This window comes from Vicugna pacos, chromosome X, assembly GCF_048564905.1.
Source record: "Vicugna pacos chromosome X, VicPac4, whole genome shotgun sequence".
Taxonomy (NCBI): domain Eukaryota; kingdom Metazoa; phylum Chordata; class Mammalia; order Artiodactyla; family Camelidae; genus Vicugna; species Vicugna pacos.
The window spans coordinates 16,504,384-16,527,149 of NC_133023.1; the positions used below are offsets into that span (position 1 = coordinate 16,504,384).

A 22,766-nucleotide genomic window follows, 5' to 3' on the forward strand; every position below is an offset into this window, starting at 1 on the left:
ACATCCCTAATTTCAGAGGGTTGGAACTACGGTCCATACATGGTCACAACGACAATGTTAGAAGTTATATTTTCTTTGTCTATTTCAGTGAGAAAGATTTGTTTACTTCTTTACAATTTCATGGTTGTGGTTAGTAGATTATTATTACCGTGGTTACTAGAAAACAATATCTCGACTTTTCATTGCAAAAAATTGAAGGATTATGCTCTGAGGTTCATGCTTGTAATTTTCTCCCAATTATATATTTATGCCATAGATCTCTGAGTTATGGCGCTATAGGAGTAATTGTTGGACATGAATTTACACATGGATTTGATAATAATGGTAAGTATTGGTTCACTGTAAAAGCTGATGCTTTTATGGTCATGTTGATGATATGGATGTTAATTGTTGCTATTATCTTTGCATAGTGGCATCATCATAGATTGAAGATTATCCAAAGCCATATAATTGCTGATTGAAAGCTTTCCTCCATGTCTTGCTGTGATAGCTTGCAATAAATAAATAGTTGCTCCCATCGGTGATGGGGCAGAATGAAGAAAAGACCTTGTAATTTCAATGAAATTAGCTTCACGTTTAGGTCCGGATTGCTCTAGCTGCACCAATAGTTATAGGATTTGCTTTATAGCTTCCCTTCCTTTCACTTACTTATTCACCACTTTGAGATGCTCTCCCTGGAGGTGTGAGCTCTTCTCTGAAGATGATTATACATGCTGCCAAGTTAGGACTCAGCGAGTTAGGAGTCTGTGACTTGGCTGACTGGTTCCTTTATACCATTTCAAGGATTATGCAATGCTTAATCTCTGTTTTTCTCTATGCTGGCATATATTCAGAATTTTTTAAGAAATGCTATGCTTTCCTAGTGATGTATAATATAGAATATGCTATGTATCCTGATGACATTTAAGCAAAAGGAAAGAGCAGAAAATGGCATAAACTAAAGAAATGATTGCCCTTTGAGAATCATCATTTTTTGCTGTTGTTGATGGAGTTTAGTTGATTTACAAAGTTGTGTTACAACATTGGTGTACAGTATAGTGATTCAGTTATACATATATATATTCTTTGAAAATTCTTTTTCATCATAGGTTATTACAGGATATTGAATGTAGTTCCCTGTGCTATACATTAAGACCTTGTTGTTTATCTATTTTATATATGGTGGTAAATAACTGATAATCCCAAACCCCTAATTTATCCCTCCCCCTGCCTTTCCCCTTTGGTAACCATAAATTTGTTTTCTATGCCTGTGAGTCTCTTTCTGGTTTGTAAATAAATTCATTTGCATTGTTTGTTTGGATTCCACATATAAATGATGTCATAGGATATTTGTCTTTCTCTGGCTGACTTCCTTCACTTAGTATGATAATCCCTAAGTCCATCCTGTTGCTGGAAATGGCATTATGTCATTCTTTTTTTATGACTGAGTAGTATTCCATTGTGTATATATACCCCATCTTCTTATTATGGCTTCTTTTTTGTGGGGACAGGTAATTAGGTTTATTCATTGATTTAGTTATTTTAATGGAGGGATTGAACCCAGGACCTTGTGCATGTTAGGCATGTCCTCTACCACTTAGCTATACCCTCCCCCTATACCCCATCTTCTTTATCAATCATCTGTCGATGGACATTTAGGTTGCTTCCATGTCTTGGCTATTGTAAATAGTGCTGCTATGAAGATTGGGGTGCATGTGTCTTTTCCAGTTAAAATTTTCTCCAGTTGTATGCGCAGGAGTGGAATTGTTGGATCATATGGTAGAGTCATCATTTTTAATCAGCACTCCTTTTTCCTTTAACTCTTGAGTATCATTGGAAAGCTACATGAAATCTCTGAGACTTATGAATTAGCAGCAAATTACAATCACATCCACATCCACAAAGTGACTTACAGGCAGACTCAATGAACCCCTTGGCCCAAGGCAACGTTGTCTAGAGGGACCTTTTTCTTTCATGTCTGTGATGTCTCCAGCATCCTTTCCTAGATGCCTACAACACGACCAGAGACTCTTTTGGTTCCTCTCCTTCTGAGTGATTCTTCCTGTACTCACACCAGCCTTTCCTTAATCATCTAGGATTTTTGCTCCCCTGGTCTCCTGTCCCAGCTTGAAATGTAGCTGCCTTGTAGTCACCTGACTCCCCAGAGCTACACTTTCTGTCTTTGCATGTTTGTATTATCTGAGAGGAGAGTCTTAGCTACAAAACAAAAGCCAGCAGTGGTCTCTTGGTTCTGGGGCTTTTTTCCTGGGAAATTTAAGTTTAGTTTTCCCTCAGAATCTTTTGGAAGGCTTCTGGATTCTCTCTTGAAGGACAGAATCTGAAGATGGCATTTCATTCTGTAACCAATACTTAGAACACTGCATTACACATATAAGTACATGGCCAGTAGTAACTGTTCAATGATTGGTTAGTGAGTAGAGAACAGTGACTCTGTGCGCTCTCGGGGAGGGTGGGTGGCATCCAGCTTTTCTGAAGAGTGTTGGATTGTTTCACTTAACACCTTTGCTTTGGGGACTTTTTTCTAAGCCCAATGAATAGCTCTCTGCATAATTAAATTTAAACCTATAGTGACCTTGAGTATAGAAGATGGTCTATACACCAGATACACCCAAACTTTTTTTTGGAAGGATGTAGAGGAAATGAAGAGAGAGCCCATAGCAAAAAGCATGTGTGACTAGTCTTTTTTCCCATTGTGTTTTGGAGATTTCCATTCTTGTTCCAAGTTCTCTTTTTAAAGCAACCTTCCTTGTCAAAGCAGGACATCTGGGCCTTCCATCTACACCAGTGGCTGTGGAGTGATTCATAAGAGAGGTTTTATGTGTCTCTTGGCTCCTGGCAACTTGGAGGAAACACGTTCCTTTTGGGCTGAGTCAGGGGCTGTGGTCACAGGGTGCGAGTGACTCAGCGGGGCTGTTCCTCTGGGTGTTTGGAATTTCAGTGGTAGTGGTGCTCTGACTTGCTCCATGGACTTTCTGAATGAGGCCATTTCATTCATAGTTAGAGAACATTTTGGGTCAGGGCAGGTGAGAAAAAAGGATCCAAGACTGGTTAACAATGGTACATGCCATAAATTGATAAATCTTATTTCTGAAATCTTCTTTGGTGCTTAGAAGGAAAGAACTTCCTCAGACCTCTTTCTCCTTTCCTCACGTTTTGCAGTTAACCTGTGACACGGAGAGAAGGCTGAGCTCCTTCCAGGCCTGGTCCCTGCTGCTGGGACTGCTTTTGCAAGGCTTGTCGAAGAGAGCTTGTCAAAGGAAAGAGGAAGAAGTTAATTTGTTTCCACAACTAATACGAGTTATCTTTTAACTTTCCTTGTTACCAGGTAGAAAATATGATAAAAATGGAAACCTGGATCCTTGGTGGTCTGTTGACTCAGAAGAAAAGTTTAAGGAAAAAACAAAGTGCATGATTACCCAGTATAGCAACTATTATTGGAAGAAAGCTGGCTTAAATGTGAGTACAGCTGTGGTAAAGGGGGCATCTTGTGAGTAATCTTTCTTCATGTGGACCTGAGCTTGCTTTAGACCATTTGTTCTCAACATGTGGTTCCGAGGCCAACAGCATCAGCCTCCCTAGGGGACTTGTTAGAAATGCAGATTCTTTAGTCTTACTTACTCCAGACCTACTGACTCAGAATCTCAGGGGGTGGGGCCGGGTAGTCTGGCAGTCTGTCGTTCCATGAGCCCTCAGATGATTCTGATATAAGCTGAAGTTTGGAAATCACAGGCCTAAACTTTAGTCTGTTCTCCTAGATTTAGACTAATGTAGAAAATTCTGTAGCAAAGATAAACAGTAAAATTCTTACAAATCTCCATATCATTAAAAAGATTTCCTTCCAGACTGCTGCTTAGGTTTAATTAATTGAAATAAAAACTCAGTAATTTGAACTAATGACTCTGAATTGGTTAAGAGTTCTTAGAGAAGTTTGAACAGAAGTAATGACTTTTAAAATGTTGATTTTCTAGTATATATACATACATACATTTTTATAAAAGCACAAATATAATTATATACTCGCTTGTTGTGTGAAATGTTGTTCATTTCTTTTTTGTCTTTGCCTTCATCTTCCCCTTTACCTCTCATCGCTATTAATGTCCCTGCCTATAATCCCTCTCAGTAACCCTGATACACTTTTCCCCATGCTCACGTAGAGATACACACACCCCTCCACACCTTGCTTCATTGTCTTCAGTGGCTGCCTGAAAGTCCACTGAAAAAAAGTGTGAGTGTCCTGTAACATATTCACCTACCCTCTTGTTGAGGGGCTATGCTCTGTCTCCAATTATTTCTCCACAATAAATGCTGCTGGACCGAACACTCTTATTATGTACATATTCTTTTTTCCCCCTGTACGATAGATTCCTACTGTCACTAACAAGTTATAATATTTAATATTCCCACCAGTGATGTATGAAAGAGCATTTATGTATTGAGTTATTTTCTTGTCAATTTATGAGAACTTTAAAAATACTATAGATGTTATAATTTTGTCTGTTATTCACAGTATAGTATTTTCCCCCCAATATATTTCTCATCCTTTAGACTTTTTATATGGTATCTTTTGACATACAAAATTTAAATATTTCCATGTGGTCAAAGATACCTATCTCTTTAAAAAAAAAGTTTCTGCATTTCCATTCTCTATCATATATATAGTCTCCTAGCTTTTCTGGGAAGGTTTTTGTTGTTTGGTTATTTTGCATTTAAATATTCATGCATGTGAAACTTATTTGGCTGTGGAGTTTAATATGAGAGTTCACTTTTATTTTCTTCCAAGAGGATAGTCAGTTAATCCAGCATCACTTTAGTCATGATTACAAGGCATTTTTTCCTTACTGAATTAGATGTTTGTCAAATGGTAGAATCTCATATAAACTGGGATAAATTTCAGGGCACAGCACCTAAGAGAAGCAGAGCACCACAAAGAACTGGAGTAGACCAGTATACCTTCACATGGTTTTCCCAGAGCCTCTTGGTCCTTTAGCCAGGCATGTACTCCATCCTGATAACTTACTGGTGCTGGGAAGGCACCCGAAACTTTGCTGTGCCTCAAGTCCATTTTTGGTGGGGTGGGGTGGGGTAGGGGAGGTAAGTAGGTTTTTTACTTACTTATTTATTTATTTAGATGGAGGTACTGGGGATTGAACCCAGGACCTCGTGCATGCTAAGCATGCAGTCCACCACTGAGCTATACCTTCCTCCGCCTCAAGTCTATCATACTAGGGTTTATTTCAGCATTCCAGAATTCAGGTAAAAATCCATGTGCTTTTAAAGAGAATGTTTATAAACACTGAGTCGGTTCTCCTGGTTCTTAAATCATACACAGCACAAGGGAGGCCACTCCTTATCCAGGAGGAGAAACCAAGTCTGTATCCTTGAAGGGTACTTCTGGCTCCTTCATCAGTGTCCTGGAAAGCCCATATTTTTTCTGCCCATATTTTTAAAAATATCTACAACTGTGTCATGGGAAGAGCTAAAATGGGCCCTTCTGTGTATCTGTTTTCATTTCAGGGGTTATCACGTTGTGCAAATCCATCTAGAATATATGTTGCTTCAAGAAAAGCATAAGGGAGGGGTTGTAGAGTCAGACACAGGTCCAAAATTCGGTTCGGCCAATTGCAGGTGGCAAGCTTTTTTGAATTTGGGCAAGTTCCTTAACATTCCTGCATCTCAGAGTCTTCGTCTATGAAATGGGTAACTATTTCTGAGCTCACTAACTTGTTGTAAGAATTAAATGACTGAGATAATGTAAATCACCAGCACGATGCTTTATATGCAGTAAGTGCTCCATAAATTGTATTTAATATTCCTAATACTTCATCACATACTCATAGGCATGCCATCCCAGGTGAGAACAGAACAGTAGGGGGTGAAAAAAAGAAAAAAACAGTAGAGGAGCAGTTTTCTTGGAGGAAGGGAATGCATTTTTCCTGGTGATTATTATATGCAGGCATGGGAGTTGGACTTTACACTTAATTGAAACAAACAATTCTCATACTGGTTCTGAGAGGTGTACATATTACTAGCCTGTTTCACACATGAGGAAACTGAGGCTCAAAGAGATTAAAACCCATGGTAGAATCTACATTAGAGTTTAGATTGATATGACTCCAAAATCCCTACTCTTCCCCCCATATCATGCTCTTGTTCTCATATATTCAGTTCATTTTATACCTGGGTGATGTGTTAAGGGGACTATTCTACAACATCCATTTTGGTCAAAGTGTCAGAGACTGAAACTGAATTCTGACAAATGTGTACCTTTGCAACAAGGACGATAGAAAGGACATGCCTGTCTCAGCATAAATCCACTCAGCCGCCAGAAAACAGCTTCAGTCTCATTCTCTGAGGAGAAGGGGTGGCTTCCATTGTGGATATGAAGGGCCATGCTTTATTTTTCTGGCTCCATTCGTAGAGGCCAGTCCTCTGTGCCTGAATCCTCTGCTCTGAACTAGGGGGAGCTCTGATGGAGCACTCCAGGAGCAGACTGTTAGCAGCTGTTGAGTCCTGAGAGGCAGAACCAGGGCTGTATAGTCCACTGAGGTGGTCCACAGTGGGAGGAGCCAGGGGGTGAGGCTATTCCCTGAACTTCTAATTTAAATAAGACTTAGAGGAACAAAGAATATTACATTTGGGCATGAGTGTTTATAAACAGAAGTACTAGAGTCAAGAGGAGGTAAGACTTGAGAAGGTAGCATATTATGAAGCAGAGGCTCTGAAGAGAGACTGCTTGGGTTTGAATCCCTGTGAAATGTGGGCAATTCACTTAATTACTCTTAGGTCAAGTCCATTAGAAGCAGAGCTCAAAAAGGGTTTCTTAGATAAATGATATATTGCACAAGTAGTTTCAGGAGAAACCTGTAAGGTGGTGAGGAAAACATAATTAGTTTCAGAAGTTTAGCCTCAGTCTGATCCCACAGAAGATTCTGGAGCATCAGTTGCACCACAGAAATTATTCAGCCTGAAATAAGGGGCTGAGCTATTCTGACTGCACATCAGCCAGTTACTGAGAGGTGGCGTATCACCTCCCAGTAGTCTCCAGGTGAGAGGAGTCCCTAAGCTAAGCCTAATCTTCTGGAAGCAGGAGAGGTGCAGGAATGGGTGCACAGTCCTGGTAGAAAACGGGATCTGGTACAGCACCAGTGACATCTGCAACACATACTCTGTGTTTTAGATTCCTCATTTGTTAAGTAAGGATGGTGATAATAGTACTTACCTCTAGGATTGTAGTAAAAGAAAGAATGTGTGTAAAGCCAGAGTGGTAACTTTTAGGGACCAAAGCTGGGAGGATCCTGGGTGATTACGTAGGTTAATGTTTTCTGAAGACTGTTTTTATTCATCGGTATTGCTTGGTACCTGGGGTGTTTGGGCTAGCTTGAGAATGAAGGATTGGTAGGATCCATGGGTTGAAAGTTTAGAACAGTGTGTATTGGTTCGCTTTTGCTGCTATAACAAATCACTACAAACTTGAAAGAATACAAATTTATTATTTTACAGTTCTTTATTTCAGGTATCAGTGGGCTAAAATCAAGGTGTCAGCAGGACTGTTTCCCTTCCTAGCTACTCTAGAGGGGGGACTCTGTTTCCTTGTCTTTTATTTTTATAGCTTTTAGAGGCTACCCACATTCCTTGACTCCTGGCCCCTTCTTTCTTCAAAGCCAGCCGTGACCAGTTGGGTTGCCTCACATTGCATCACTGACACATTCACTCTCCTGGCTTTCTTTCCCTCTACTTATACAGACCTTTGTAATTACATTGGACTCACTTGGATAATGTTGGCTAATGTCTGCATTTCAAGATTCTTAATTTAATCATAGTTTAAAAGTCCCTTTTGCCACATATGGTGCTATTTCCACAGGTTCCAGGGATTAGGACATAGACATCTTTATTATTATAGAACATTATGTTGTCTCCAGTGCAGGGGTTGGCGGACTTTTTCTGTAAAGGGCCAGATAGTAAATAATTTAGGTTTTGTGGGCTGTAAAGTCTCTGTTCCAGCTGCTCAGCCCTGCCACCGTAGTGGGAAAACAGCCGCTGACAACATGCACTTGAATTAACGTGCCTGTGTTCCAATAAATCTTGAATTATGGACACTGAAATTTGAACTTCATATAATTTTCACATGCCACAAGATGTTAACACTTCTTTATGTTTTATCCGCAACCATTGAAAAATATAAAATGTAGTCTTACCTTGCAGCCTGTACAAAAACAAGCAGCAGGTTGGATTTTGGCTTCTGGGCCATTTTGGTTTAGAATATTTTTGTCCTCACCTATTTAAGGGTTTAAGAAACAATCTTCAGATGTTTGGAAGAATTTCTTCATACTTGGCTGGTTGTCACACATACTGCAGACCTTGACCTTGTGGTCTGCACTACTTCTATTTGATTTTGATTCCCCATGAGGACCTCTCTTTAATATTTCATGGAAATTGCTGAAGGTAAAATGGAAATAGTTGGTCTTAAAACTTTGGTCCAGTGTGGTTGGTAGATTTTGGGAAACACAAGCCTACTGAAAAGAATACTGAAATTATGTGAGTTAATCAGAGAAAGTAATCTGTATGTTGACATTTCTATGTTTTCCCCATTAAACCAGAGTCACTCAGAATACTGTTAACGTTTTGTTAGAGTTGGCTAAATTGGTGTGAATAGAGAAGTGGGTGAGAAGGAAATGTGTAGCATAATAAAATAGAAATGATATTCAGGAGCACCTTTCTGGGGTTAGTTTGCCATCTCACAGTATATTCTATGACTACCTCTGATTTATTGAATGCAATTTCCTCTTTAAAATATGGCTTTTTTTCTTGCTATCATATTTATGCCTCTTGCTGAATGATAGTTGGCTGTGAAACACTTTTTTTTTAATCTTTTTCTTTTTGTTAGGTGAAGGGGAAGAGGACTCTGGGAGAAAATATTGCCGATAATGGAGGTCTGCGGCAAGCTTTTAGGGTATGCGCTGCAACATTTGCTGTGATTTTAAAAATTAAACTATAAAATACCATATGAGTACTCCTCAGTTTATACCACAGACATTTTCTTGAGGAGTTAGATTTCTGTAAACTGTGAATTTCTGTAAATTGATTTATACTTCCCCATTGACTCTATTATAGTCTATTATATGAATACGGCTGCATCTCTCCCTTTTTTCTTTTTGGGGTGTAAAGTCACCCGAAGGAATAATATTTGTTATTAGGAATCATGTATTTAAAAGATAGTTTCAGAAGATACATTCACAATAACATTAAAACATGCTACAGAATCCCCTTGGGGCTAGGTTTATAGGAGTTTCTTTGAGTACACTCTCTATAGCCCTCTGTGTAATTTTCTCTTAAAATATCAAACTTCTTAATTATGGCCAGAGGCAAATAGTTCTCATACAGTGGGCCAGGTAAGAGTCCATAATAATGTTTTCATCATCCAGTGGTCCATGCTTAAGCAAGACATATAAGGATGATTGAGAAAGATTTTCATAAAGCTAGGTGCATTCAATATAAAGACTAAGCTGTTATCCTCAGGTTATAGTCTTCCTCTATTCTACCTAAAATATACTTTATTTTATAAAATGATTATGATCGAAGATCACAGTTTTCCCTCTTACTTGTCAAAATAAAAAGTTGTCAACAGATTGGCCCCCGAATTTATTTCCATAGGGCTTGCCATTGTCTTAAATTTGTCTGTTCCCTGGCAGGCATAGAAAGAATAGCTTTTTGAGGGGAGGGGGAGTTATTTAACATGTGACCACTTTGGCCAGCTGCTTTGGTATCTGTTGACTGAAAGGTCTTTTTGCAAGTGAACCTGCCTCCGTGTTAAGCAATACAGCGTTGACTTGCATTTCCAGGTGTTTGTTTTCTTAAAGGAAAATGTGACAGGATGCATTTTGCACGTGAGGGAGGATATATTTAATATCTCTGCAATGGATTAGAAAAGAGAAAAGCCATTATTATTGCCAGAGGATCATCTATTCTTCTCTTACCAGGCTTATAGGAAATGGATAAATGACAAGAGGCAAGGAGTTGAAGAGCCTCTCCTACCCGGCATCGAATTCACCAACAACCAGCTCTTCTTCCTGAGTTACGCTCACGTGAGTAAGACCAAGGAAGAAATGTCAAAGATGAAATGTGAGACTTTGGCTTGCTCCCTAGATCAAAGGTTTAGAACCAGAGTTTAATGGCATAACTTTGATTTCAGTGGAAATTTTACCTTGCTGCTTATTTTCAGGATAAATGTCACCTTCTTAATGTTCTTTGGAACGTAATCGGTTAACTGATTGAATCAAAGTTTATTGGTATTTTTTAATCAAGTGTGTTACCAACCCCGTGGTAACTCACTTGTTATTTCTTTAATATATCCTGACTTCTTAATGTATTTGATACTGTTTATAATCATTTCTAGTGACTTGGCTTTCTTAGCCCTGCCCTTTCCTGCATTTCTCCTCCTTCACCTCATTCGCTGACCTATCCCACCACTCTCAACCTGTGGGGGACCCTCAAGGCTATGTTCCCAACTGCCAGACGCGCATGTGAAGACGACTAGAGCTAAAAACAACAACAAAGGCCAGGAGAGTCATGTCACTTGCGAGTTTAATGGGCTCTCTGAGCAGAAATTGAAAGAAGACGTGTCCTCAATAAGGCACAGTTCTGAGTATCTGGCCAGTGAGGAAAGTGCCAGTTGTTCTTTTTGTTGTTGTTGTTTGTTTGTTTTTGAAGGGGTTTTTTTGGCTTTTTTATGGGGGAATGGGAGGGAGGCAATTAGGTTTATTTTTATTTATTTATTTTTTAATGGAGGTAATGGGGATTGAACCCAGGACCTTGTGCATGCTAAGCATGTGCTCTGCCATTGAGCTATACCCTCTTCCCAGTTGTTCTTTGTTATTCGGTTATTGCACTGGTTTATGTCACAAATATGTAGGCCTTCTTTTCAGACAATTCTGGGATGGGTCGACGAAAGTTCTGATGCGTGACCTCACAATGGGCATATCTGTTTGTATATGCTCAAAACTAGACAAAAGTTTTCACCAGTACAACCTTTTGTTCCTAAGTCTTTTCATTCATTTCTCAGTAAGCTCATTCCTTTCCATGTCTTCTTTGGTTGACTCTGGTTTAAGGATTCTCACCTATCTGGGGTCTTTTATTTCTTAAGGCTGATGTGACAACAGTAAATAAATAATCATGTATCACCTTGATATCAGCAGAGCTGGAATCAGCAACAAATGACTTTCCTTTTTAGTTATCTCACTTCTGTCAACACACCCCCACCCTCAGTCTTTGGGTCTTCTTGCTTATAAAACCTGGATTCTTAGGTCTTATATGATTTATCTCTCCTCATTTTTCTGGCATGTGTCCCCACAGCTAGATGTTTCATCCTTTTAAATGCTCTTCAGATTTAGCCCCTCTTTCTTCCTGTTACCCTGTCTTGTCATCTGTAGACTAGGCCTCATCTCCTTTGGATTATCCCAACAGCCTTATGGCATGTTTTCCTGCCTTCGGCATCTTTCCACCAGTGTCTGTCTTACATGCTACTGAAATACCTCTTTTATTTCATCACTGACCTGCTGAAGGAACTGCAGTGGCTCCCACGTGTCTACCACATCAAGGCCAAACACCTTTCACAGTTCTCCTCTGTCTTACCCAACTCTTCCTAACCAGCTCTAAATTCCCATTGCTCCACTGGACTCACCCTGAGCCTGGCAGGTGTTCTCACTTCCCCACCACAGTGTCATGCTCACTGTTTTCTCTGTGGTTTTGCTTTTGATTTTCCTCCCATAAAGTGGTCCCCTTCCTACTTCTCCTCCTCAGACTATTCACTTCCATCTTTACCGTTCAGGATCCATGCCTGGTTCTACCTCCTCCACATCTTCCACAAACTTCCTCAAAGATTCCATTTCTCATTAAAAAAAAAAAAAAAGCAAAAAACCTCCAACTCCTTTGCCCTTACCTTCATTACCATGCAGTTGAATATTTAATTGTTACCAAAATGGTGAAGACTTTTAGTTTTATCTCTGTAGCTAATCTTCTGAATTCTTACACTTCTTATTTATCTCCGTAGCATCCAGCAAAGTTGCTGGGTGTATTGAAGACACTTGACGTTTTTAGATGAATTTCTTGAAAAGGATAAGATTAACACAGTTCAACTAAGGAGACTTCCTTTTGGGTCAGTACTGGGTCAGGTATCTAAAATAAGCACACAAATATAGTCCAGCAGGGGTTGGCAAACTAGAACCTGTGGGCCAAATATGGCCTGCTATCTTTTTTTTGTAAATAATGTTTTATTGGAAAACAGCCATGCTCTTTACCTGTTGTCTGTGGCTGTTTTTGTGCTACAGTGGCAGAGTTGAGTAGTTAAACAGAGACTTTAAGACTGCAAAGCCTAAAATATTTATTGTCTGTCCTTTTACAGAAACCGTTTGCTGTCCCCTACTCTAGAGGCCAAAGTACAAGGCCCATCAGTTCTTATTTAGATTCTTACTTACCTAAGGTCCATCTTAGTAGGTGAAGTAAACTAACTGCTGTCACCATTACAGTCATACTTTTGAAATGTCTCCAAATAAAATTTCAAACTATATATAATTTACTTTAAACTAAAGAGATTACGGAAAAATGGCAGGCTATTTAGTATTACTTATGAGAAATTTGTCTTGGAGCTTTTCATACTGACAGATTGAGGAGATTTTCAACCTTTTGTACTTTGGAATAAGTCTGCTTATAAAAGGAGTAAAATGATTTTCTCTCCTGAGAAGTTACTAGGAAAACAGTAAGAACCAAAATGTGTGTTTTAGAAATCTCTTAAATGATATATGAAGCAAAGACAATGCTGTATAATAATGTAAGAATATAAGAAGAAATAACATAAGAAAAAGTGAGGTCAAATTGATTGTGAGAAACGGCTTCATGTTAGCCAAGTTCGGAGGAAGTGAAGGACTCATTACAAAAACTTCAAAGTGAAATTCAGAGCCACAGTGACTGATGGTTTATCTTCATCAAAAGCAATAGCATCGTGTCACCTTCCCTGCTTCCTGTGGTTCAGTGACCTGTCCATCCTCCCCTCATATAGTCTTCTTCCCCTCCTACTTCTCTCTGTTCTCGTTGCTACTTACTTAGTGGACATTTATTGGGAATCTTCCTGGGGCCCATAAATGTTCTTCTAACTAGTCACTGATTTCCTCCTACTACTATACCCATGTCCAATAAATCTTTTAAAAGTAGATTTTTAAATCAAATCTGTGCTCAAAAACAATGTTTAAATATAGTTTGAAGACTTCAGCCTTTTGCTGAGGACTTGAGAACTCCAGCCCCGGCCTCGCCCTCCTCTGCTCTCCCATTGCTGCCTGTCCAGCTAAGCTGAATGGCTTGCTTTTTTTTTCCCCTCTCAGATATGTTTTTGTTTCCATTTTCTCCTCCATTTGGAATTCCTCCCATCATATTCCTGTTTCCTACTTCTTTTCCTACTTCAAGCTATATCATATTTCAAGACACAGTTCAAATTAGAATTAAGTAGGTTATGGTACTGAACAAACAGCACAAGGAAAGTTTCTTTTTTTCTTGCTCATGCTCCATGTCCAACATGGGGCAGCAGTGGGGCTCTGCTCACGGTCACTACTCAAGGACCTGGGTTGTGGAGTCTTAATCTCGACATGTGCTTCCATGGTCACCACAGGAGTAGGAAAGAAATATGAGGAAATGTGCACTGGGTCTTAATGTGGCATCTTAAACTGTTCTTAAGATTCTTAAAACTTTTACCAGGTTTTTAAAGCTTGCACCAAGAAGTGACACCTATCACTTCTGCTCACATTTTGTTGGTCAGAGCAAGTCACATAGCCTGCCTAACTTCACAGGAGCAGGAGCAATGTCCTCCTATCCAGGGCCTGCACTGCAATGAGGCAAGCAAGGCACCCAGGATGCAAAATACTAACTTCTCGTGACCATGCTCAATAATGGGTGATTGATTTATTTTATTAACTCAAAGACGTATGGTTCAATTTGATAAGGGTTATTCTACACATTATATTAATTGAATGAATACATTGGTTGATTCTTGGGCATATACACTATTCTCTTGATTTAAAGCATTTGTCTGGAAACCTTCCTACTTACTCAAATTGTGGAAGTATTCACAATCGGTAAAACCTTCTACTTTGGGGATTGGAGTAATAGATGTTACTACTGATGAAGGTTTTATCTGATCTACTAAAACTGTCATCCACTGAGTCTAAAATTACTCTTCAGTATAATTTGGAACCATTAAGGCAGTAGAAAATGTGTAATTGAAATGAAAACAATTATTGGGATGCTTTTCTCTTCTAGGTGAGGTGCAATTCCTACAGACCAGAAGCTGCCCGAGAACAAATCCAAGTTGGTGCTCACAGCCCTCCTCAGTTTAGGTAAATAGGCAAATGGGTGACACTAGTTTTTAACTGTGCATCTCTCCACGACTCCACTACCCAGCCATCCCAGAGCTCTACAAATAGGTGATCTCAACAAAAGCCTGCGTTGTGAACAGTGATAGCTCCATTTCACAGATAAAAAAAAAAAATCTGGCCAAACAGACATGAAGCATCTTCTCTAATTAGTAGGAAGCTGATTTAGTCAGCATTCTCTCCCCTACATACCTGTAGTAGGCTTTTGCACACATCTCTAGTATCAAGTGATCTATGAGATTGTAGAAGATTGCCACAGGTAATTTACAGGTAGTTTAGAGTCCAGAACATAGCTTGAGTATTGATTCCCATTTATTATCTTACAACTTTTGAAAGGCAGCTATCCATTTGCTATGGATGCACCATGGGTACTCAGTAAACAGGCATATTTGATATCTCCAACCACCTACTTTTTTTTTTTTTTAAATCTGGGCCAAAAAGTTCTCTTTTCTTAGACAAGGATGAGATCTTATGTACTGTGCCTTAAAACACCTAGAGCTCTGGTTTACTTTATGTTGTAGAATATCCTATTTAATGCCTCTTGTTCTTTCATGCAGCCAACCAACAGACATGAAGGACTACCCACTTTTTGAATAGCTCTGAACACAAAGGAGGATATATGGTGATATTTAGCTATTGTAATTCATATCTAGAGGCAAAAGCTCTACATTTTGGCTTTTAGTTTAAGTCATATTTTGAAATAGTTGCTTATATATGAAGGGGAAAGAATTATGAATTAGTCTTATTTAATTGTCAGAATGTATAGAATATTAAATAAAAATAAAATTAAGGTTAATATTACTTGCCCCTTGCTAGGTTTCTAGCTTAGTTTGAGGGAAGTTTTCTATAGTAGGGGACAGAGAATTATAATAGGAAGTCCAAGAAATCATGATAATTTATATTTATTTGTTCTTTGCTTACAACCTATTATATCTGGATAGCTTTATATTTAATATTTAAATGAATCCATTAGCATATTGCCGGAAAGTCATCTAAAATTTCTCCTATATTTTAAAATCATATTCCTAAAACCTTGCCTTAGAAAAGTTTCAGAAACTGACTATAAATTACCTGATAGCATAAAAATCTAATCACTGTGTTGGAAATTCTCCCCCACTGGGCTAAACTGTCAAGAATGCTGACAGTCTCTAATGGACTAAAATGTGCTTCCACTGACAAATGATGCAGATGAAACCACACGGTAGATTAATTACTCAACAGATGAGTTTTTAGAAACTAATTTCCTTTTACTAACTAGTTGCGTGTAATGTTGGATTTTAGCTGATAATTTGCAGACTATACTTGTAAATTGTCAGCTAAATTCTATCCTTAACACTTGCCCAGGGTGAATCACACTATGAAATACACATCTCTCCCCATACATCCCAGCTAAAACACAAGAGGTTGTGGAGATTTTTGGATACAGGCCATTATATTCATTCAAATGCCCATAGGGAACAAAATCATTAGGGAAAAGAACAGTCAGTGACCGAGAATGCTGTCTCCAGTCAACCTTTTGAACATGCAGTTGAGTAAGAAATAGATGAGGGAGGAGGTTTTTTGCTGGCCTGTTAGTGATGTCTGCAGTAACTGTAGATTTTGAGTGCAGCAGAAATCACACAATGGAAATACCACTTCCAAAAGGCAGTTACAATCAAAGTGCTGAGTAGAAATCCGCAGTCTTTACTGCAGTCGGGAAACTTGCAAGAACACCAGACTTTGGAGCTAACTCCAGTAAAGCATTACTCATCTGTAACAAGTAGGCACCATTCATGAGTTTATTGTTGCATGAACCAAACTCTAGGTAAATATGAGCCTTCAAATGTAATAGGAATTTATAGAAAGTGTTTTTGTGAGTTCTTTAAAGATAATTTAAAGACAGCAACAACATGGATGAATCTTACAGACATAATATTGAGTGAAAGAAGTCAGAGACAAAAAAGTGCATGCTGTGTGATCCACTCATGCAGTTCAAAAACAGGCAAAGCTAATCTGTGACAATAGCAGTCAGGCTGGTAGTTATCCTTGGGGGTGCAACTGTTAGGGTGCACAAGGGAGCCTTCTGGGTGTGGAAATAGTCCATGTCTTGGTCTGGGTGATAGTAAAATGGATGTATATATATATATATGGAAAAACCAGTGAGCTTTATATTTAAAATGTGTGTGCTCTATATCACTTATATCTTCCATAAAAAGTTGAATTAAAAAATAGAAAAGCTAAGTATTGGTAAATCTTATTGTTTGTAGAAATTTGAAATTTATAGGCATGTACAACCCTAAATATAATTTATAGGAAATGTAAATCCTACAGTTTCCAGGAATTTGAAGATATTTGGAAGATGAATAGCATTTGCCTGATTCTAGTCTCAGCTCTTAATTTCTTTGGAAATTTACTTAACCATTTTGGGCTTCAGTTATTTCCCTGTAAACAGATTAAATGAATGCCACATCGCATCAAGGAATATGCTCCTGCAGTTTTATCCAGAACCTACTGATACGTAAGAATTAAATGACATGGACATTGACATATCTTTTTCAGGGTCAATGGTGCAGTTAGCAACTTTGAAGAATTCCAGAAAGCTTTTAACTGTCCATCCAATTCCACGATGAACAGAGGCACAGACTCCTGCCGACTCTGGTAGCTGGACTGCTGGTTTATGCCATCCTGAGAGAGCTGTACAGTGCCAGCAGAGGCAGCTCCGAGCACTCATCACCTACTGCTTTAGGCCTATGTCCCCCCGAGGATGTTTATTTTTCATGCATCTTTATTATTTGGGTATTGCTTAGATCTAAATAATATCTATTCAACGTTGTAAGGCTTAGAAAATGGAATATGAAAAGTGAACCAAGTATGTTTCTTTAGAAAACCAAACCAACACAAATAAATCCCTAGGCTACTTTGTTAAAACACTATCTGCTGAATTGTAGCTATTGTCCATTTTAGTATGTAAGCCACAGCTAAATGGTATGGACCATTTTAATCTATTGCTTTGCAGGGGCCCTAAGTAAAATGTATCCAGAAAAAAATTCAGTCTATTAAACTTGTAACCCTCAGTGAAGTAGACATGGGCATGGATACCTGGGAGGTCTTCCTACTCTGTGGAATGCAGTGCTAGATTTCATAGATCGTTGTAGCATAGCATTGATTAACTGTAAGGTAGTTAAGTTGGAAATATGTTGAATCTTCATTTTACAATTTTTGATGAAGTTCTTGCCTTCAGCTTTGGAGTCTATGGGGGATGAATACGTGCCTCACAGCTTGTATCTGATGTAGCCCATCACCCTGTTCAAATCTGCATGAACAAAGTGGGCAGAAGGCCAAGGTTTGAGTTTATCAAATAGAAAGAAGAGGGTATATCGTTAAGTGCCAGAAGAAGCCAGAACTCCTAGCCTCGCAACAGCAGAGACATGAGAAGGAGGTGAAACCTCCAAAATCCAAACCTGGGTGATGATGTCCAAGTGACAGACACTTCTCTGTTTGTCTTCTTATCCTTATATATGTGTATTCTCCTGTTTCTGAGAAAATGATTTTCAGATTCCCCATTAGGAGTGTGTGGCTTTCCTTCCCTTTTAGTGCAAAGGGACAAACCCCACACTGAGGAAGGTGCCCTTTTGTTTTGGCTCAGTTAAAGTGACCTCTCTTTAAAAAAACCTTTTTTGAAAAAGTTTCTTGATTGAAGACATTTTAGAAACTATTGATTGAATTTAAAATTCCCTGCGCTGTCCTAACAAACGTAATTTTTATTCTTCAGGTCTTCCTCTCAAGAGTCTGTCAGAATAGTAGTATGTTTTTGATCCTCAGAGCTTTATCCTTTCAAGTGAACTCCTCCATCTTTAGGAGAATGTGTGTGTGTAGGATAAAATTGTAACAGCCTTAAAGTGGTTCCCTGGCATTTTTGATTTCTTACAGGAGCCATCCCCTCTTCACATTATTCCTGGTACATGTAGTTCTGGGTTAAGTGGACCAATGGGAAGGTCTCGAAAAGAAAATGACAAATTCAGTCTGACCATAGGAAGCCATTTTGCATCCTTGGGATTTGGCATCTTTTTTTTTTTTTTAAAGTATAACTGTATGCAACGTCCTCTTGTAACCATGGGAACTTGTAAAGGGAGAAAAATGCAGTGGCGCCATCAGGAGGAAAACAGTTACACTGCCTTAGAGGAGAGTGATTTTCCCCTTGACTTCTTCCTCTCCGAATGGATCAACTCCTGAAGGGCAGCTGCCTTTTCCTCCTCTTAACCGTGGCTTCATGTGACCTTAGTTTGTATTTTAAAAGCAAGCAGTTAGGGGTGCTGGAAACTTATGTGCCTTTTCTCTGGTGGAATCATTCTGATTTGGTTTGGACATATAAGAGTCTCCCGGTTTTATTCCAGTACTTGAACATTTAAAATCAGCTGAGGTTTTTTTAAGGCTTATGTGAATAGCATTTCCCTTCTAGATTTCGCTTTCTAAACTCTAAACCAATAAACACATTCCTGCAGGTCAGAGAAAGTGTTTGATAAAAGCATAGAATTATGACTTTGGAAATGGGGCTCATTCAGTCACTTGTTGGTTTAGAAAAATTGGTTGGTAAACAGTTGGGGCCCTCACAGTTTCTAAATGATGTGGCTACCTTGTCCTGATTAACTTCATTTGATGTAACTCATTTATACTGAAAGTTGTAGATAGGATGGCCATTTTAAAACAAACCCAAAGCAGCCCAAAATCATCACTACTGCTAGCTGGAACAGTTTTCTAGTAGATCAGCTTTCCAAATACATGCTCACATTTAAATTTTCAGAGTACATTCTTTTTGCCCCTTCTCTTCGGTACAGATTACTAAAAGCAGCAGACTCTGATACAGTGGTAGAGGGAGGAAGGTAAAATGCAGCTGGAAGGGAGAAGCTGGCCCAAGAATGTGACTCTGAAGTGAACACAGGATTTTGGCACTCCTTACTAGCACATCCACTGGAGTAGAGCCATGAAGTTTTACAAAAATAATTACGGTAAATTAAAAGGAAATTAGATATTGGAACTCAGACCAGGATTGCTGTAACACACTTCTCTTGTTCATATCTCAGATGTCTTGCCAGTTAATGATTGTCTGGGCAGTGGAAGGAGTTAGGGTTTGTGTGTGTGTGTGTGAAATTCTCCTGGATTAGTCCACGATCTGATGTATATGAAATGGTCTTGTTTGGGCTTTTCATCATTGCCCAAAGTTTGTTGAGCTTTTCACCAACACACAGTGTTGGCCTCCTATTTCCATTTTTTCCTTTTATGAGATGGACTTGGAAATGACTAATGCAAGCTCAGGATCCATAAATTATCTTGAAGTTTATTCAGTGCCTTTCCTCAATGGAGCTTAAAGCACAGCACATAAATTTTATCTTATTTAGCCTCGGAGCATCACTAAGAAACAACCAGGAACTATGCCTTGCCACACAGGTTATGCTTGTGCCAGACCAGTGGAGAGGTTTGAAATTGCTTGTCAAGTATCCCAGAGTCAGGAAAGGCAGGCTTTGTTTCTTGGGCCGCTGACATTTGCATTAACCTTCATCCCTCAGGTTACCCCATTTCTGAGGACTTTTATTCCATCAGTGTTTCTCTAATCACCGAGCATTTGATAGGCTTCTTCCTTGGTATTTTTAGCATAATGTGTCAGTTGCATATTAAATTATGGAAGAATATATGATTATTTCAAGTAACACCATTATCATTGTCAGTGGCAGTGCCCCACTGGCTTAAGAAAGATGTGCTTGAATTCTGCATTTTACATTTAAATAGTTGTTGTATTTTTTCCCCCTACTTGTGAAACCATGTGAGTAATCATTTTAAGGACAATAAAAAGTTGAAGATTTTCTGTTTCCTCTCTTTTTAAAAATGTATTAACATTTATTACATCTATAACATATGCAGTTCTGTTTTAGACATTATTTGCCTACAAAGTACACAAAGCACTGCGGTAGACTAGGTTTCTTGATTTAGGGAAGTGAAATTTGAATGCACTAATTTTCTCTGTAGACAACGAGAGACCTTTACAAGGTGGTCATTGTATTTTCTTCCAGAATATAAGCAGATGTGGTTTATTGCTTCTGCAATAATACTCCTATTGAAGAAAAGAGAGGCTTCTGAGGAAATTATCAACCACGGTAAGACTGGTCTTGCAAAAGTGACAATGAACATTTCTCTGTATGCTATCAGCTTTATTTAACAATCTAGTCAACTTATAGTCACTCATTCAGTTCACAGTAACTGACTGCCATTATATTTAAATCACTTAACTAGCTGTATTTAAGCAGATCACATGCAGTCTCTGGGCCTCAATGAACAGTCTGGTCTAACATGGGAAACAGATATGTAAACTGTTACAGTCACCCTGTCTCCTGACAAGGGTGATGATCTACAAGGACATCAGGTTTGGTGTGCAGAGAAGGGCTTATTCAGTTCTCCTCCGCTGGATGCGGTCCGTGTTCCCTCTGCCCAGACCCCAGCACATCCCTTTGACGGGGCACACCAACCTCACCTTCTGTGTGCTTTTATTTCTCACTGGCTCTGGCTCTCGAGGACGACTGCCTTCATGCTGCTGGAGCTTCTGTGCCTCAAGTACTTTGGGAGAACTGGAAGTACCTGGGAGCCTGTATCCCCTGGCGACCTTCAGACGACGACTGAGTGGTGCAGGATGACGATGAGCATCTGGCTGCCTTGCCTGAGTCCAGACAAATCCAGAGGCATACTGTGGTATTCATGCTCACTCCTCCCTGGGGCATTTTGGGATTAGGCTGCAGTGCAGCTAGAGCCCCCGCTTGATTATTTCAGGCATCTTTCTGACACTGAAATGTTCTAAGATCTGGAAAAGTCCTGGTTTATAGTAGGGGTGCCATTGCATCCACGTACAGGACATGGAAATCAGACTGCAGAGCTGGTGGGGAATAAATGTCTGAGTATGGCCTATTAGTGCCCCTTGTAGAGAGTTTACTCTGGCTTCTGAGCTGATCCTTGAAATACGAGTTGTATATAGGCTAGTGGCAGAAGGAAGATGCATAGAAATGACAGTTTCTGAGTGATCTCTGGGGCATGGACAGGAAGGAAGGGCTTTGGGGAAATGGAGGGAAGAAATCTAGAATCTCTCTTGCTGTGGTCTATTTCACAGGTTTTGAGGTATTGAGTCTGCTTCAATTTTTAGATATTTATCTAAGTGGACCTGATTAAAATTTGAAGGAGGCTGATGTTTCCAATTAGGTTTAAGATATTTGCATGTCCCTCAAGTTCAGTTGCTTTCTTTTATAAGTAAGATCACCCTAGATGTTGAAACAGATCACCTCAATGGTTTAACCCAATTTAAGGTAATTTCTTGTTTTCATTACATAGAAAATGAGTATTAATGATCAGTGAGCTTCTCTCCTACAATTGGTGATTTAGGGACCCGGGTTCCCTTCCATATTGTGATTCTCCTGTTTTCAACACTATTGAATACGTGTTCATCTGCAAGAAGCTCATGGAGGAGAAGAGACCATGGAAGATACTGAATGTAAGGTTTGGTCTAGTCCAAGAATTTATCTGTGTCACTTCTGCTCATACTCCATTGGCTGGAGCTCAACCATATGGCCTAGCCTAGCTGCAGGGGAGTCTGGGATATATAGTATAGCTGTGTGCCCAGAAAGAGGAGGAAATGGGTTTGCTATCAGCTAGCAATACCAACCACACCTTCTAAAGTGAAATACCAGGCAGTAACTTTGAGCTCCTCTGAATTTAGGAAATTGCTTTTGAGCACAGCATAATGAAAATGTTAAATGCCATTGGTAGCCTGCAGTTTATTCTGTAGGAATCTTTTTAATTAACAGCTTAATTGGATAATTTAATCCCCTTTAGAATTGGAGATAGGAAAATGAAAATGAGATATTCCATGTGATCTGACAATACTGTGCTTTAATAAACACACCAAAGTGAGCCCGGAAATGAGCACCACAAAAGCATTACCATAATTTGTGATCAGTGAAAGAAAACCTGATCTATAATTTTAATTATTTCTAAATGGTTTAGCTACATGTTTCATTTCAATGTGTATTTTGTTTTGTTAATTGTCTCAATTAGGAAGATAACAGAATATAAGATTCTGTGGCTATGCCATCGATTTATAATACATTCTAAGCTTTTAAAATATATCCCATTGAAACAGTAAATAAAATATCCTATGAAATAACATGTAGTGCTAGATCTTCTAGGATTTTTAGAGAATTTATATGAAAATTATTTTCTCCATTGATTAGAGCTGAGAAATGCTATTCATCATATTCTTGTTTTATGCTTTCTCCACTTGAAAGAGGAATTGAGGCTCAGAGCCCAAGAAACAAAGATAATTGTCTATGTACAAGC

The 22,766-nt window shown here is 39.0% G+C and overlaps 1 protein-coding gene across 1 annotated transcript in view; it reads left to right on the plus strand.

The window, feature by feature from the left end:
* Window positions 1–17,055, plus strand: part of PHEX (phosphate regulating endopeptidase X-linked) — a 168,456-nt gene extending 151,401 nt beyond the window's left edge. The window contains exons 17-22 of the mRNA XM_006213000.3: window positions 257–324; window positions 3,326–3,456; window positions 8,885–8,950; window positions 9,978–10,082; window positions 14,302–14,378; window positions 16,953–17,055. Of these exons, the coding sequence (XP_006213062.1) occupies window positions 257–324; window positions 3,326–3,456; window positions 8,885–8,950; window positions 9,978–10,082; window positions 14,302–14,378; window positions 16,953–17,055 (550 nt within the window). The remainder of the gene's footprint in view (window positions 1–256; window positions 325–3,325; window positions 3,457–8,884; window positions 8,951–9,977; window positions 10,083–14,301; window positions 14,379–16,952) is intronic.
* The last annotated feature ends 5,711 nt before the right edge of the window (window positions 17,056–22,766 follow it).